The 19,576-nt window shown below is 36.7% G+C and overlaps 1 protein-coding gene and 1 non-coding gene across 3 annotated transcripts in view; both read right to left on the reverse strand.

Moving 5' to 3' along the window:
• The window catches only part of Nell2 (neural EGFL like 2), a 396,883-nt gene that overhangs the window by 105,130 nt on the left and 272,177 nt on the right, over positions 1 to 19,576 (reverse strand). For both annotated transcript variants that reach the window (XM_045153341.1, XM_004668535.3), the window contains exon 15: positions 4,458 to 4,580. In XM_045153341.1, coding sequence (XP_045009276.1) covers positions 4,458 to 4,580 — 123 coding nt within the window. The remainder of the gene's footprint in view (positions 1 to 4,457; positions 4,581 to 19,576) is intronic.
• LOC123461923 lies at positions 11,308 to 11,397 on the reverse strand. The gene has a single exon (XR_006637968.1). It is a non-coding gene; the product is annotated as a small nucleolar RNA SNORD35 (small nucleolar RNA).

Genomic DNA, 19,576 nt, shown 5'->3' on the forward strand with positions numbered 1-19,576 from the left:
GGCTATAGAGCATACAAAAAAATCATGGAAACTAAACAATACACTACTAAATGATGAATGGGTCAATGAAGAAATCAAGAAGGAAATCAAAAAATTTATAGAGTCAAATGATAATGAGAACACAACATACCAAAATCTCTGGGACACAATAAAGGCAGTTCTAAGAGGTAAATTTATAGCGTTAAATCCTATATTAAGAAATTAGGGGCTGGAGAGATGGCTTAGCAGTTAAGCGCTTGCCTGTGAAGCCTAAGGACCCTGGTTCGAGGCTCGGTTCCCCAGGTCCCATGTTAGCCAGATGCACAAGGGGGCGCACGCGTCTGGAGTTCGTTTGCAGAGGCTGGAAGCCCTGGCGCGCCCATTCTCTCTCTCTCCCTCTATCTGTCTTTCTCTCTGTGTCTGTCGCTCTCAAATAAATAAAAAATTAAAAAAAAATACAAAAGAAATTAGAAAGGTCGCTAGTAAATTACCTAATGCTTCGCCTTAAAGCCTTGGAAAACGAAAAACAAGGCAAACCAAAAATCAATAGACGGCAAGAAATAATAAAGATTAGGGCAGAAATTAATGAAATAGAAAGAAAAAGAACAATCCAAAGAATTAATGAAACAAACAGTTGGTTCTTTGAAAGGATAAACAAGATTGATAAACCCTTAGCAAATCTGACCAAAAGAAAGAGAGAAGAGACACAAATTAATGAAATCAGAGATGAACAAGGTAACATCAAAACAGATTCCAGAGAAATTCAAAAAATCATAGGGACATACTATAAAAGCATATACTCCACAAAGTATGAAAATCTGAAAGAAATGGATGATTTCCTTGATCTATATGAACTACCTTAATTAAATCAAAATGAGATTAATCACTTAAATAGACCTATAACAAACATGGAGATCCGATCAGTTATCAATTATCTCCCAACTAAAAAAAGCCCAGGCCCAGATGGATTCACTGCTGAATTTTACCAGACTTTTAAGGAAGAGCTAACACCATTGCTTCTTAAGCTTTTCCAGGAAATACAAAAGAAGGAATTCTACCAAACTCCTTCTATGAGGCCAGCTTCACCCTGATACCAAAACCAGGCAAAGATAGAACAAAAAAAGAAAATTACAGACCAATCTCCCTCATGAACATAGATGCAAAAATTCTCAACAAAATATTGGCAAACAGAATACAAGAGTATATCAAAAAGATCATTCACCCTGACCAAGTAGGCTTTATCCCAGAGATGCAGGGATGGTTCAACATATGCAAATCTATAAATGTAATACATTACATAAACGGGTTGAAGGACAAAAATCACATGATCATCTCATTAGACGCAGAGAAAGCATTTGACAAAATCCAACATCCCTTCATGATAAAAGTCCTACAGAGACTGGGAATAGAAGGAAAATATCTCAATATAATAAAGGCTATTTATGACAAGCCTACAGCCAACATATTACTAAATGGGGAAAAACAGGAAGCTTTTCCACTAAAATCAGGAACAAGACAAGGGTGTCCACCGTCCCCACTTTTATTTAATATAGTTTTGGAAGTCTTAGCCATAGCAATAAGGCAAGAGACACACATAAAAGGGATACAAATTGGAAAGGAAGACATCAAGTTACCATTATTTGCAGATGACATGATTCTATACATAAAGGACCCTAAAGACTCTACTAGCAAACTGTTAGAGCTGATCAAAACTTACAGCAAGGTAGCAGGATACAAAATAAATACACAGAAATCAGTAGCCTTCATATATGCTAACAACAAACACGCAGAGGATGAAATCAGAGAATCACTCCCGTTCACAATTGCATCAAAAAAAATAAATTACCTTGGAATAAACCTAACCAAGGAAGTAAAGAATCTCTACAATGAGAACTTTAAAACACTCAAGTGACAAATTGCAGAAGACACTAGAAAGTGGAGAAACATCCCTTGTTCTGGATTGGAAGAATCAATATTGTGAAAATGGCAATCTTACCTAAAGCAATCTACACATTTAATGCAATCCCTATCAAAATTCCAAAGGCTTTCTTCATGGAAATAGAAAAAACAATCCAAAAATTCATTTGGAATTACAAAAAACCTCGAATATCTACAATAATACTGAGCAACAAAAATGAGGCTAGTGGTATCACCATACCTGATTTTAACCTATACTACAGAGCCATAGTAATAAAAATAGCATGGTACTGGCACAAAAACAGACACGTAGATCAGTGGAACAGATTAGAGGACCCAGATGTAAGCCCAAGTAGCTATAGCCACCTGATATTTGATAAAAATGCCAAAAATACTCATTGGAGAAGAGACAGCCTCTTCAGCAAATGGTGTTCTGAAAACTGGATATATATCTGCAGAAGGATGAAGATAGATTCTTCTCTCTTGCCATGCACAAGAATTAAGTCCAAATGGATTAAAGACCTTAACATCAGACCTGAAATTCTGAAACTGTTAGAGGAAAAAGTAGGGGAAACCCTTCAACATATTGGTCTTGGCAAAGACTTTCTGAATACAACCCCAATTGCTCAGGCAATAAAACCTCAGATTAATCACTGGGACCTCATGAAATTAAAAAGATTTTGCACTGCAAAGGACACAGTGAAAAAAGCAAAGAGGCAACCTACAGAGTGGGAAAAAATCTTTGCCAGCTATATATCTGATAGAGAATATCTAGGATATACAAAGAACTCAAAAAGTTAAATTATAAAGAATCAAACAAGCCAATCAAAAAATGGGCTATGGAGCTAAATAGTGAGTTCTCAAAGGAAGAAATACGAATGGCATATAACCATCTAAAAAAATGTTCTACATCATTAGTCATCAGGGAAATGCAGATTAAAACCACATTGAGATTCCATCTCACTCCTGTCAGATTGGCCACCATCATGAAAACAAATGATCATAAATGTTGGCAGGGATGTGGAAAAAAAGGAACCCTTCTACACTGCTGGTGGGAATGCAATCTGGTCCAGGCATTGTGGAAAACAGTGTGGAGGTTCCTAAAACAGCTAAAGATTGATCTACCATATGACCCAGCTATAGCACTCCTAGGCATATATCCAAAGGACTCATCTCATTTCCTTAGAAGTAGTTGTTTATTTATTTATTAGAAGTACATGTTTATTGCTGCTCAATTTATAATAGCTGGGAAATGGAACCAGCCTAGATGTCCCTCAACAGATGAGTGGATAATGGAGATGTGGCACATTTATACAATGGAGTTCTACTCAGCGGTAAAGAAAAATGAAGTTATGAAATTTGCAGAAAAATGGATGGACCTGGAAAGTATTATACTAAGTGAGGTAACCCAGGCCCAGAAATCCAAGCGCCACATGTTCTCTCTCATATGTGGATCCTAGCTACAGATGATTGGGCTTCTGCGTGAGCATGAAAATACTTAGTAGCAGAGGCCAGTAAGGTAAAAAGGAAACATAAAGGGTAGAGAAAGGAAGGGAAGAGGATACTTAATAGGTTGATATTGTATATATGTAATTAAAATGATTGTAAAATGGAGGTAATATGATGGAAAATGGAATTTCAAATGGGAATGTGTGAGGGTGGGGAGGGAGGGAATTACCATGGGATATATTTTATAATCATGGAAAATGTTAATAAAAATTAAAAAAAAAGATATCCAAAAAATTGAGGAAAAAATATATCTGTGAATGTATATATATGTGTGTATATATATATATATATATATATATATATATATATATATATATATTAGGGCTGGAGGGATGGCTTGGAAGTTCAGGTGCTTGCCTGCGAAACCTAAGGACCCAGGTTCAATTCTCCATGTCCCATGTAAGCCAGATGCACATTGTGGCACACATGTCTAGAGTTCCCTGGCACTCACTCTCTCTTTCTCTCTCTGTCTCTCAAATAAATAAAAATACATCAGAAAAAAAAAATAATTAAGGACACATCTGCCTGATCATATATTTATTTTCCTTACAGTAATTTGCAACTCTGTTAATATAGCATAGAACTCATTCAGATCATGCATCTAGCTAGGTACTAGTAAACTGAATGAAAATCAGGTCAAAGAAATTGAAGATTAAAAGTTAAAGAGATAACAGATTAAAAAAAAATAACAAGAAATTTTGATTAGGCAATAAAATGCTAAAGTTTAAGATTTCAAAGATGGGGCTGTTCTTGAAAACAGTGTCAGGATATGCTCAAGGAAGGGACTTGGTAATAAATATAAAAATACAAATTGTTAATTTTGAGATCACAGAATATTAGGACAAAGGAGCTGAGTAGCTTGGCCACTTGAATGCTGAGGCAATTTAAAATGATGTCAAGAACTGAAAGGTAGATCATAAGCTATATAACAAAGATCTCAGTGACTATGGGAAGTATCCATAAGGGGCAGAAGAATTATGATAAAGGATAGAATAAGACAAAGATGCACTGCTTTACACAGAATGTAGCACGTCAGCAATAGAGCCATTTACCTTTGCATATGGTTCCATTCCCCGTGAAGCCAGGCTTGCAAACACAGTTGTGTCCTCCAACAGTGTTAAAGCATAAAGCATTTTCATCACAGTTGTGCTGGTTTGTAACGCACTCATCATGTTCTGAAATAAAAAATAGCATTTTGTTACTTAAATGTAGTTTTCAAAGAGTCTGAATTTTAACTGCACCTGTATCTTGGTTATTACATGCAAAGTCTTTCAATCATATACAAACACAAATTATAAACTAAAGACAACCTTAGATTGCTTCAAATTTTGAAGGATTATATACTACTATAGAAGTACACAAATTTAAAAACTAAACATGAAAGAATTTGGAGAAAGGACACCAGTGGTAGGATGGGACAGGAGAAAGGAAGGCAGAATGAGGTTAATTTTCACAGGTAGATGCCAAAGAGACCTAAAATTTGTGGAATTATTCTTTTGAAATAAGTATGTCTTTTAATATTCTTAGTAACATGTGGTAAGGATGTGAAATTGTATTAATCATGAGTCTTAGCCTATGCGATAGTGGGTTGATGTTCTGGGAGCTAGGTGCTGGCAGATAACACCCGCATGAACAGTGGCAAGCATAAAGGTTTCGATGAAAACATTGGGGGAATATTTGATCTTCAGTGAATTCCCTTTCTATACAAGTACACATGACATATAAAAATATACACATTAAAATGTATAGCCAGATGCCTCCATTGATAGCATATTATTTGGTATTTAACAGAGAACTGGATCATTAATTTCCCTTTGAGAGACACTGACCAGTATCATTAGCATGATACGCAGGATAAGTCAATGGTGGCTCAGAGATTTTACATACCTTGCCCAAATTTTTGGAATATGTTATGTAAAATCATAATTTTAGCACCCAAGAAAATGTTACTGTCAACAATAAATACAGTGAATAATAAACATAGTGACAATGGATAAAAAGAGATCTAACATCAAAGTCAAGATGAGTAGGAAATAAATTGTTAAGGAAGTGTACACAGATTAGTGTACATCCTTGAGCTTCTTACTACCTAATTTTCACATAAATATTATTCAGACAAAACCTGAAAAAAATATATTTTTTGGTTTTATGAGGTAGGGTCTCACTCTAGCCCCAGGCTGACCTGGAATTCACTATGGAGTCTCAGGGTGGCCTTGAACTCATGGCGATCCTCCTACCTCTGCCTCCCAAGTGCTGAGATTAAAGGCGTGCGCCACCACGCCCGGCTGAATAGATATTTTTAATAACTTACATTTATTAATCTATTGACATGACATAAAACATTAAAAAAAATAGAAATGCTTGCTTTCATAGGAGAACTCTGTATTCTGGACATTGTACTGCTGATGCAACTATACCTTCAAAAATTATTGCCTCTGACACAAATAGTTGAAATTAAACTAATAATTTTAGATAGCCAATAAACTAGAAGGTTCTATATTTGATTTTAAAAAATGGCTGCAGTTAATATTTCCCCATGAAATTTTATGTCTTATCATAGGGGTACCCACATGTTAATGAAATAATTTTGGCCCTATAATAAAATTCTTAGATACTATTCCCTACAATCTATTTAAGAAATATGAGATCCCCAACATGAACGCTTTAGAATTGCATGAACTGTTGTGTTATTTTCTATGTTCTTGGCTTAATTACTCAAAATTGTATAACATTTTGCTCTTATTATCTAGTATCAGAACATTTCCTAGGTTTTATAAATCCATGCTTATTATTGCTAACTAAGGGAAAGTGCCTGGAAGGCACCACAGCCCTCTACTTGTGGAGCTATGCTTGGACTACTATAAGATTTCAGAGTGATCAGAATGGGCAGTCCACCTAACTTGATTTTGCTCTCTGAGCAAAATAATCTGTTCTCTACAGTCAGTACTTAGTGCCGAGTTTTCTCCAGAGTAATTCAAAGTGCTGCAGTTAATGTATAAGTCTCTACATGAACAGTCATGGGCTCTTGAGAAGCAGCAGCTGATGGATTAGATGCTGATTCTATCCCTGCCTGGCTTGTCTTTTTAATTAGACCACACTCACTGGGTAGAGGAAAGGACTACAAGATTTCATTTAACACTCAGTCTGATAATATTTAATAAATGTTAAATAATCACTCTGCCAATACCTGGTTTCCACTCTTGTCACTTATTCATGGTTCCTGAAAGGAGTGAGTGCACTCCCAAGCAACTCAAAGGCAGAGGTGGTCTTCTGGCTCTTAAATGCGCTCATGCCTTTGCAAATCCTATTCCCTGTGCCTAAAATGGAAGTCTTCCCAAATTCCCTCAGGAAATACTAATTATCCTTAAAGATTATATAAATTGTTAATTGCAAATAGTTTAGTATCTTCTTTCCAAGTTGGGGCTACAGTGTTTGCATTTGACTCATATTCTAGGCTCTCTTAATTTGTTCCATCCTTTCATCAGTTTCTCCTTGGTCTTTCAGCTTCAAGCCCCACGCCAAAATTGTGAACTCTGGAGCAATCACATGAGTATTTAGAATGTCCCTTGAAAAATATGACTAAATAAATAGAGAATGGAACTATGTCTGCCATTATTCAAGCCAGTGCAAACTTGCTTATTTGTAGAGTATAAAACAGAGAAGTACTTTTGAAATATTCAACTATTTTTCTACACTGTTTTGGATATGATGGTGTTTTATTTAATTACAAATATTTTAATTGTTGTTTAAGGAGGCATATCATACTTTGAAAACATAAAATAATAATTCCTTTATCATTTAATTTTTTCTGCACTATTTAAAGTTGGTAGGAGGTGAACTCAATCAGCTAAATTGTGTTCTTATTTAAAAAAAAAAAACTTGAAAATATTCTTCAATACCAAACTTCCATTTAATAATCTTTAATGAAACAGCATATAAGTGGAAGAGTGAACTAATATTCTGTAATGTCCATAAACATCTCAATAAACAGTTCATGATCTGATTTGACCTGATTTGAGCCAAATGTCAAGTTCTTACCCTTCCTCTGACTTACACATGGCTGAAAAAAAAACATAATAAAACCTCCATTGCACGTATCTATTTGAAGTACTATTTGAAATACTTTTTCTAACTTTTTCAAGACATGAAAAGTAAAATGTAATAAAATAAGAATGGAAATTCTATGATTAAAATATAAGGCACATATATTCAAGTCTTTGAGAAGAGCATATCAGGATGTAATGGTGAATTAATTCTTAGGATTATTTTACGTCCCTAGAGAAAAAAAAAAACTTGATTCATGTGATATGTTAATCCAATTAACAGCTAATTTTTGCCACCACATGCACCTGTTTGAGTTTCCTCCTTATAAAATATATAAGCACATGCTTATTGTAACAAAATTTAATGATTCAATGAGATATGCATTTGAAATTAAATAAAATGGTGAAAATGAGGAAATAGAAAGAAAACTCAATCATTCACTGTTAAACATAAGAAATTTGATCAGAGAGACTTGCAAGGTTTCCTAAAAGAAAGACAGATTTCTGTCAGAGTATTTGATGACCCATCAAAGGTTAGTGGTAAGACCCTACTGCTGCAGACACCATATATGGTCAACAGTAAAATGGAATAACATGGCTGGAAGCTGGAAGAGAGTCAGTCCCCAGACAGTTAGCACATCTAGTACCAGAAGGTACTACATGGGCAACTGGGAGAAAATGACCAATATCTGTCCAAGCAACTCATTGTCTAACCTACTTAGCAGCAAATAACCTGCCATAATGCCCACACAAGTGCAATAGTGGTGCACAGCCATGGTGGGAAACCAACTGTCTTTGATTTAGCTAACTGATCCACTCAGTGGAATGTGACCCATAACTGGAGCTGGGAAACAAGTCAGATCCATATCCAAACATGAGCCCACTCTCCATTATCAAGCTACCACCAATGGTAGGCTACATGAGGACCTACACCTATTAAATTCTATGTTAAAAAAATAATGGTTATTTCATTTGCTTGGTGCTAACTTTACTCTCCATTGGAAAATCTGCTTCTCTTTTTCAGATAGACACAGATCCTAAGGACAGAACCACCCCATCATATCTCAAAAGGGCCCAGCTGAAACTAAGAATAATTGGTGAAACAAGCAAGGGTGCTGTTTTCTTGGTGAACCGGGTACCAGCACAAGGATGAAGGAGATCAACACAGAGAAAAATCAACTCCTACCAAATCAGATATCCAGAGACACAGAGGCTCCCAACACCTCAGCACTGAAGCAGACCCAAAATAAACCCAACATGGATCAGGGAAATTTTGCAGAAGAGGGGACAGAAAGAATGTCAGAGCCACATGTTGGGTCATGATACACAGAGATATTTCTCCTACCCATAACTGTGGGATAACTCTACAATGCATGACCCATATACCTCAACAAGGAAGGGTCAGGGGGAGAGGGTAGGACATGGATGAGTCTAACAATGGTACCAACTTGACTGAGTACAAAAGTAATTAATAAAAAAAGAAATTTGAATTCCACTAATTGTAATATATTATGTACAGAATCTACAGTCTTAAAACAATAACTAGCAAAGATTAGTCTAAGTGTTAAAATTTTATTGGCTCTAGGTACAATTTTTCTACATACATTTTAGACTGATTTAGACTGATGAAAATTCTCAACAGAGTAAAATTTCTCCACAGGGAGGGCTGGTAAAAATATACCTATCTGGATTCATTCAAATGTAGATGTCATAGGAAATGATAATTTGTTTTCATCACTGATTAATTTCTTGTGTATATAGGGTGATTTATCCAAAAGCACATTTTAATTTCATATAAAATATTGTTAATTATATTAATATATAGCTGAATGTGATGGTTGCTACTATCAACTTGTCAAAATCTAGAATCACCTAGAAGGCAAGTTTCTGGACATGTGTATGAAGGAGTTCTAGATTTTGGTAAAGGTACTAAGACCCAACCTTACCATGGACAAAACCATTCCATGTATTGGGTTCCTTGGCTGAATAGAAAAGAGAAATCACGCTGACTACCAGCATTGCTCTCTGCTTCCTCACTGGACACCTTCTCCTTTCATAATGCCTTCCCCAGCTTGAGGGACCATACTTTCAAACTATAAGCAAAACAAATCTTGACTTTCTTAAGTTGCTTTTCGTCAGTCATTTGGTCACAGCAACAATAAAAAAGGAATAGCTTAAATATAGCTTTAACTTTGGTTTTGATATTGAGCTGTTTCCAAAGTGAATTTCTATCTGGAAGCAAAACAGCCATCCTAAAAATTACACAGCATTCCTCACCATAATTTTCATGTAGACATACAATCCAATACCATAAATTTTATAAAGAAATTAAATGTTATAAAAATAATAGTAAAAAATCAGCATTTAAATATAATTATGGTTGAATTTAATTCATAGAAAGGAAGTAATCAGCTTACAAAACTCATTTAATTTTCCCAACCTAATAATCTTCTGACGCTCCAACATTTGTCAAAGGGACAGTTGCAATGTCTGAGAGCCTCAGCCCCAACACCATGGTCAGGCCCTGTCAACACTGCTCCTACCCGTGGGAACTTTTACTTTGTAGGCCCAGTAGTCATATCAATCATCTGTTGACACTTTCATATTCGACTAGCTGCTCTTGTAGGAACAGAGCTCAATACAGCTACATGGCTGACCCACTACACTCAGGCACACGTTTTTTTCTCTTCTGATAGATTTCTTCAGACACAGTAAAATATGGTCTATAGCAGCTAAACTAATATACAAAAGTTGTTTCACTTCTCTGCCAAAATGGCGTCATATTCTAAACACCATGACAGCTTCCCTCTGGTTTCAACTGTTATCCTACTATTAAAAACCTAAGAAAAACTTTCCTTTGGTTTAAGGCTAAATAGCTCTTGCAGCAAGGAAGCCCATAGAAGTAAGTGCATATTAGTATTGAGGAGTTTATAATAACATAGAACTACATGTTTAGAAGAATGTTTTATCTCAAAAGTGTGTGGATGCTTAGTTAATACCCTTGTACATATTAATTTATTTTTTGTTTATTTTTATTTGTTTATTTGAGAGCAACAGAGAGAGAGAGACAGACAGAGAGAGAGAGAGAGAGAGAGAGAGAGAGAGAGAGAGAAGGAAAGAGAGACAGAGAGAGAGAATGGGTGTGCCAGGGCCTCCAGTCACTACAAACAAACACCAGATGCATGCACCACCTTGTACATCTGGCTTATGTGGGTCCTGGGGAATTGAGCCTCAAACTGGGGACCTTAGGCTTCACAGGCAAGTGCTTAACTGCTAAGCCATCTCTGCAGCCCACTCCCTTGTACATTTTTATAGAAGAGATTGCATGTTGTAAGAAACCAACAGATATTACAGAAGCTTGTCCTGGCAGGGGCCCATCAAAGCCCACATGTGCTTTACTGCACTTGCACCGTGGCTGGAGAGCATCAAAGCAACATGGCTCACACACCTGCCATTGTAAGACCTCATTTTATTTAACACTGGATGGGAAAGGACTGTAAACATGTAGAAACAAAGTGTCATCACTCTTCGATTATCCCAAACCTCTGATCTTGTCTCCAGATTCTTAGTATCAGCACAAGACAATTAATCCATAACTGTAGATTAGTGTGGGGAGCAATACTACAATATTCATTAGATGAATTAAATGTCCTCCAGTAACTGTGCTACATAGCTAAATATTTAGGATAGAGTAGGAAAATAAGAAAATCATATAATATTTTTATGAGCTATATTAGGAAGGTAGTGTGATAGAGTCGATGTTATACTTCCCTGAAAGACTTGATTTTATATGCTATTATATCCTACATATGTGATTCCCCTCACCAACATTAAACCTACCCTACTTTTTATTTTCCTGATTCTGGTATCAACTTTTGCCAATTTGGCTGTTTTGGCAGTATCTGTAGCATACATACAAAAACCATTGTGAATACAGACATCATCTGCCAAACCTATCTTTTAAGTTTAAAATATAAAATTAAAACTTAGAGTAAATGCCCATTATATTAGATCTTTATTTACTGCTGGCCTTAGTGAGGAAAAAAAATTATTCCAAAAGGATATAAGTAAATCATATGCATACCTACTGTTTTGAACAATGGAACACTCAGGAGCCAGAGATTGTTACTAGAAAATTTTCAGTGCCAGGGATGGGACACCTGCCATTGAGTTGTTGGCCAGGATGGTCTCTGATGCCCCCAAAGTATTACAAGCCATTGCCAAGGCCCTTGGTTTCCCACTAGGAATAGATTATAAGACCCTATTGCTGAAGACTCCACATACTTGGGCTACAAGGTCTTTGAGAAATCCTTCTGGAACTGAGCTGAAAACCTCCTCCAAGTAGACCAGCTGTCAGAAAGCTGGGCAAAGCCATGTTGCATGTAGTTCAATGGGAGAGAGAAATTACCAGTGAAGATACTCAAAAGCAAGCACTGCAAGCCCTATATTTGGCCAGCCAGGGCAAATGAGCCAACAGGTGCAATAGCGGCACATCTGTTATGGGGGAAACAAAGTGCTCTCTAACTGGACTGGAGGCCCGCTCCATGGGAGGGACTACATCCCTGATATTGAATACCTACAACAGGGGTAGTCATGAGCCCTAGGGTTGTAATGTCTTCTTGCTGTCTGGCTAAATATATATACTATGCTCATCAAACTGCCCAGTAAGCACTTCTCTTAATGTTCATACCCATATATTAATGCTACTCTCACTTTTGGTTAGAGAACCTTCTCTTTCCAGATGGCAGTGACCTTGAGAGGACTCAGAAGGCACCATGGTGCTGAGAAGTGACAGAGGAGTACTCAGCACTGCAATATATCTATTATACCTTCCAAGGCTCAGGGTCCATTGTAGAATAGGTGGTGGAAAGAATGTAAGAGCCAAAGAAAGGGTAGGAAAATGGCCTAGATATCCATGATCTTACAGTGGCTGACACTACCTACACAAGGCCATCATAATAGGAGAAAAAGATGATGACACCAGAACGAGAGACTGATTGATAGGGGGAGGGGGTATGATGGAGAGTGGAGGTTCAAAGTGGAAAGCAGGGGGTTAGGGAATGACCATGGGATATTGTTTATAATAATGGAAGTTTTCAATAAAAAAAATTCAAAAAAAAAAAGAAAAAAGAAAAAAATGTCTTCATTAGGTAATATTCTCTTTTCCATTTTAATTGTATGGAGGAAAACCTAAATGCTCCACAGAATTTGCTTTCTTCACAACCTTTTCTGAACTCAAATATGTCTTAGATATTTTTCCAGTTCCCAAAATGCTGCTGTTCCATGGTGACACTGAGAAAGTGCTGATTGTTATTGTGAAGAAAATATATCGATTTTATTTCTTTAAAAATACTACAGAAATAATCTATAAAATCATCTTAACAGAAATCTACTTTTAATACCATTAATGTAAGTAAGAAATCATCCTTTAAGCTTGCTTAGTACCCACTCCTTTTTGACAGCAAAGCAATCTTTGCTCACTGTTGAATTTCCCATTCATTGACCACAGCGATTCAGTGCCGACTTATTGTTATTCTTCCAATTGCTTTGCAACTAAGACTTTGTTCAGCTTTTCTCTCCATGACATGCTTGGATTATTTTCTTCTGGGTATGTTCAGCATCTCTTGAAAATCCTCTATTTGATCAGAAATCTCAACAAAAGCTCTCTCAAGTCTTCTCTTTGCTCTTCAGTAATTGCATAAAGAAATCCAAATTCTGATTGTATGGCAAGATTTGTTTTGTTTCATTCTGTATTTCATGAAATAAGCTTTGTCTGAACACACTGTGGGGCAACAAACTTTCTGTTACCAACATCCAGATAATTTATATTAGTACTCTCAACACATTTTGTAGTTTCCATCCTATGGATCTACTGCTCTGAAAGATGCATAAGCTGAGGCTTGTGACTTCAAGGATGCTTTGAACTGTTAAAAGGTTGGTGATATGAATGAGATACTATGATGTGATGTAGAAGTTGTTTGGTGCCATCAGAGACAATAGTGATAGCAATTAATGGCAGTCGCTGAGCTCTGTGATTACACACTGTAAGTACTCTGCTGTGTGACAAACATTAACCTCTTTAGTCTCCACAAAAGCCTGTACAGGTAGCCACTATGATTGTTCTACATGTATAAATAGGAATATGAGGTTTTCTGAGATCCATTATATCCAACATCAATATAGTGAGCAAGTGAGTGGGCCAGAAATGACCTTCAGTGTTTTAAAAACTAAAATGTATAAACAAAGATCTCATGAGACAAAAGAGGCTCAGAGATAAGGACTGACTGGAGGTTCTGGAAAGAGCACTGTGTGGAGGGGCCAAACACGTGTTCTCCAAAGAACAAAGACTGTTTCTGTCCACAGTAAGATAGAAGTGCTTAACTATGAAATCGCCTAACCCAAACAATCACAGTACTCTGACACAGAAAGTCTTTCCAACATATGCTAACAATTTATAGACTTTCCATATTGCCTGAGAAACCATAATCTGGCCTTGACTCTTCCCATAATAAAATGTAGAATAATGCTTCATATTGTGAAAGGATGTTTTCATGCTACAGAAAAGCACATCTTTTTTTTTTTTTTTTTCATGTGTATGTGTATGTTGCAGTCTGGTTCACATTGCTAGTAGAAATCACCCAACCAAGAGTAGCTTCTGGGAAAAAGAGGTTTATTTTGGCTTATAGGCTCGAGGGGAAGCTTCATGATGGCAGGGGAAAATGATGGCATGAGCAGAGGGTGGACATCACCCCCTGGCCAACCTAAGATGGACCACAGCAACAGTAGGGTGTGCCAAACACTGGCATGGGGAAACTGGCTTTAATACCCATAAGCCCGGCCCCAACAATACACCCCCTCCAGCAGGCATTAATTCCCAAATATCCATCAGCTGGGGAGCTAGCATTCACAACACCTAAGTTTATGGGGGACACCTGAATCAAACCACCACATTCCGTCCCTGGCCCCCATAAACTGATATCCATACATGATGTAAAATACAATGTATTCAGTTTGACTTTAAAAGTCCCCATAGTTTTTATCAATCCCAATGATATTCATACATCCCCAAGTCCAAGATCTTTTAACTGAGCCATAATACCAAAAAATAACCTCAAAAAACCCATAATGACACAGAATAAATATTCACACTGCAGTAGATGGCATTGGGCATAGCAAAGAAACATTCAACCAATACAAGATTTAAAACAACCAGGGCAAACATTTGAAGCTTCAAGTCTAACAACTCTAGCCAATGACAAATCTTCAAGTCTGATAATTCTAACCAGCAACAAGTTTCTGGCATTCCAATTCCACCCCTCCAGCTAGGCTACTCACAGTCCTGGGAAACTTCATCGGGCCGGCAGCAACTCGGCAGCCATCTCATGGTCCCGGCATCTCCATTGGGTCTCCACTGCAAGCCACAGTTCATCTTCATAGCCCCATGGGGTCTCTATGCAGGAAACCAGCAAACCTGCTTCACACTGCCCATGGCCATTTCCAGAACACAAGACCGTGTTGCAAACTCAATGACCCTCTTTCCAGCATTTCTTATACTCCATGATACCAGGTAGGGTGCCAATTTGTTAATCCGGGGGGGGAATAAAGCAGACTTTGAAGAACAGGGCACTCCTTAAGCATTCAGCCTCCTTCAAAAGAGTTGACATTCTTTCTGTTGCCCCAGCAATGGTCAGCTAGCCCAGTCTCAAAGGTTGTAATCTCTCAGTTGCAGCTGAATGGGCAAGAGTTCACCCAAAGATTTTTCTTTCTGTGCCATATCCCTCTGCACACACCAGTTCATTTCTACGCAAAGCAACCCTGCACAACTTCTCAGGACATGGGCATAAGAGCAAGCTTCTCACACAAACTGCAAGCCCAGTCCAAGCAAAGCTCTTTCTCACCCTCATAAGCCAAACCTCACAGTCCATAGCTCTGACCAGAATAGTCCTTCGAGCTGTACTTACAGCACTGCAAGGCATCTCTTAGGCCAAAGTTTCAACTCCTTCCACTTTCCTCTTGAGAATAAGCTCCAAATGGCTGAAGCCACATAGTCAGGTGTCTAGCAGCAACCCCACTTCTGGTACCACATTACTGTTGCAGTCTGGTTTGCATTGCTGGTAGAAATCACCCAACCAAGAGTAGCTTCTGGGAAAAAGAGATTTATTTTGGCTTACAGGCTTGAGGGGTAGCTCCACGATGGCAGGGGAAAATGATGGCATGAGCAGAGGGTGGACATCACACACTGGTCAACATAAGGTGGACCACAGCAACAGGAGGGTGTGCCAAACACTGGTAAGGGGAAACTGGCTTTAATACCCATAAGCCGGCCCCCAACAATACACTCCCTCCAGGAGGTGTTAATTCCCAAATCTCCATCAGCTGGAAACCTAGCATTCAGAACACCTAAGTTTATGGGGGACACCTGAATCAAACCACCACAGTGGTCAACCCAGCATTTGCATATATCTAATATCATATAAAAATTTTCCTGGTCATAGATTTATAGTTGCTGTCCTTATTAGAATAAGATTTCCATGAGGGCAGAGACTCTAATTTGTTGTCTGATATTCCTATAGCACTTAAGACACATTATTCAGAGAAAAACATAGGAAAATAAAAAAAAATGGATGCTGAGGGTTAAAGCCTTTACAAATGTTTAAGTGGCCACATGAAGAAACTGAGGTTTAAGCAGATTCAGTGACTTACCTAAGGCCATTGTTAATAAGTAGCAAAAATTAGAGCTCTGTTGTTTTTACTTACAACCTACCAATGTTTGAACAGACATACATACACACACACACATACATACATACATATACATATATATACATACACACATATATATGCATATATACATATATATATGCATATATACATATATATACATATATATACATATATATATACATATATATATATATATATATATATATATATATATATATATATATATATATATATGGCTTTAAGCAAGGGGATATCCATACTGGATTTCAACTTTACAGAAACACATACTCTTTGTTTTATAGAAAAAAAAGTCTCTATAAAGCTATAATGATGTTTTATCATATTATTTTGGTTTTTCTTTCATTCACAAGCATGAGCCCTAGTATGATTTTGCAAATCCCAGTATGTGAAAGCTAACAGGGTGTGACAGCTGGTCTGTCCCAAGCTTGTCACATTCAGCGGTCTGTAACAAGGTAAATGACACAATTACCTGCTGTAATTACTGCTGCTAGCAATATTGTTTCCTTGGAGAATATTTTATGAAATTCAGAACTGCTTTCTGTAGATCTGTCAAAGTCTCTGCCTATAAATTTTGGGCAGAATTTTATTAGATCAATGTTTAGAAATTAGAACCAAAATCCAAGTAGACATTTATTATTTAGTGTAATTCAAGTAATATGTATGCATTCTGCTTAAATCTGGTTCTGTGCATTGCAATGGAAATGACTGTAACGAAGTTCTGGTTAAATCTAGAATATTTTCTCATGAGATGCAGAGAAGTATAAGATACTTCATAGGAAAGCAAATACATACTTCTCTCAATGTGGAGATCTGAATAGATAAAAGATTCACCAAAATCTCTGGTCTACAGCTGTGGACCAAACTTGTTACTTAATTTATTTCAACTATAATGACACTTGTGGAGACACACAGCACAATTGTAAAAGCTGACTGCTCCTCATCATTCATAGGCAGACTGTCAGAATAAAGAACCAACAAGGCACAGGGACATATTTGCCTACAGATATCTCTTACTTTCATATTCTTAAAAAGTATACAAATATCGAATTTTGATTCAAGGATAAGTTTAGACTAAATATCTGAAACATATTATGGAAAAGAAGAATCATAAAAAGCTGAGGCTTTTTTGCAAGAATATTCCAGGATCATTCCATTCTCTCTTGTGGATGACCCTCACATGTTAACAGAAGTATATTAGTAACCAGCTAATTTTGACTTCACAAATAAGTGCTTCACTGGTGCAATATATTTGAAGAAATCTTCCCAGAAAGCTAATTGTTACTAATTGGAATTAATCATGTCCTTATTGAGTTTGCATGGTCTAACATAGATTGGCATCATCAGCAAACACAAAACAAAACAAAACAAAGAAACAATGAATAAATAGGTGAAGAGGTCAAAAGTAGGACACATGTTCATAATCAGTGCTGAATGTGCATGATAGCAAAACACAGAAAAAAATAACATAAATAAAGAGAGCTGATGTGGAATTCAGGTACACTATGATTTGACACCAAGGTCTTCAATATGGAAGAACTGAATCCATTTGAGCCTTTAAATTTAATGCTCTTGGTAACAAAATTAGAGCATATCAGTTCAATCTGAATATGAAGATGAAGAGCTTCATGAATATTAAAGAGAATACAGATCAAAGTTCAAATCCCCACATGCACCTTATATCTTAATGTACTGTAAGAACAATATTTTATCTTTGGCAACAGAGTCTGCTGTTAGTTAATAATACAATTGGCATTGTACTTTCATTGTATTGAAAGTAGTGGCAAATTCATAAATTTTCTACAGAACTCTCAGACTTGGGGAAGCTATTCAGTGATTACTAAGGACTTACATGGGGAAGAGGAATGGAAAACACTTAGCTTCTGCACTACAATCGCCCTAGTCAAACAGGCTCCTGGAAATTCTCACAGATGTCATGAAATCTGCCATCCAATCTCCTACCCTACTGGCTTCCATAAAACAATGTTAGTCTTGAGATCTATTTGTTATTGATTGGCATAGCAGGGGAGGCAGACCTGCTTTCACCATGTATTAATGTTTCCTCCTGGCTATTCATTTACCCTAAACATCCAACATAGGCCTTCTTCAAACACATAACATAAGTAGGTCCCCAGTGATGGTCTCTAAATTTTCTTCATAGCACCTGTTTAGCATCTAACAATATTTATCAACCTGCTTATTTACTGATCTTCTATCTACCTCTCCTCTGCTCCCCAAGTCAACAAGAACAGGAAGTGCCTGACCATCCCTGTGCTAGCCCTGAATAAATATAAATTAGGTGACTGCATCCTGTAGTCTCAGAGACTGACCCCTGCATATGCTTTCCACCCTTTATCTTTACAATTTTGAAATTCTATAGGTCAGGCAAATGTGCACTTGAGGGGAAAGAATGATAGCCTCTCTTTTCTATGCTGAATAAATACAATATCAGGCCTTTATTTGAATTAATTTCATTTCAAGAGGCATAATACTACATAAAGTGTATCTAAATTTGGGTACAAAGGAATCTAGTAATATAATTTCATTCTATTTCAATATAAATGGCCTAAGCAGTCACTTTTAAACTGAAGCTTGGAATGGTATAATTTCAGTTTCAGCATTTTAACAGAGTCCCCCACAAAGGGAAAATATCATGTTAACAGAGTTTAATGATTTTTTAAAAAATGGAAATCATCTCAGTAATATTTCCAAACTTTAAGCTTATTGAGAATATTTTCTCTTCTGATAAGATTATGTAGTCAACAGAATAATAAAAAATCAGATTTATTGATAGAGGCTTAAAATATGACAAATCAGTTAAAGAAATCCTATTTTAGGAGCAGGATATGTAGCTGTACTATCCCTGCAGCAACAGATCAGCAACAATAAAGTCATGGAAATATCAGTGGCCAGGTTGCTTAGCACTACAGAGGATGCAGTCTGCATAATCACACAGGACAGACCTCCACAATGCAAGGTGGCCTGGGCCTATAGCAATAAAATAATACATCGGTAGCTCTTTCTGCTTTTTCTGGGATAAGACATAATTTGCCTTATTGATTTTTATAAGTATTGTGGTAACCCACCTAATAATCAATAATGAAAATATTTATAAGGAAGTAATTTCACCCAGATGTCACCAGCAACTTCAAATACTAGTTTGCACTGGGATATATATTTGTTGACATTAAAACTTTCATCTATACTATAATTATTTCCTGAACTAGAACTGTTTACAAAAAGGTTTCAGAGTATCATTTTGATCTAGAAATTTCTTTCATAATCTACCTTTGGTGTTTGAAGATTCCTATAAATAAGAAAGAATAACTTTTAAAAGACTACACCTAGTGGTTACCTATAATGAATAGTGAAACACTATTGTTTTA

Source organism: Jaculus jaculus, chromosome 6, assembly GCF_020740685.1.
Source record: "Jaculus jaculus isolate mJacJac1 chromosome 6, mJacJac1.mat.Y.cur, whole genome shotgun sequence".
Lineage (NCBI taxonomy): Eukaryota > Metazoa > Chordata > Mammalia > Rodentia > Dipodidae > Jaculus > Jaculus jaculus.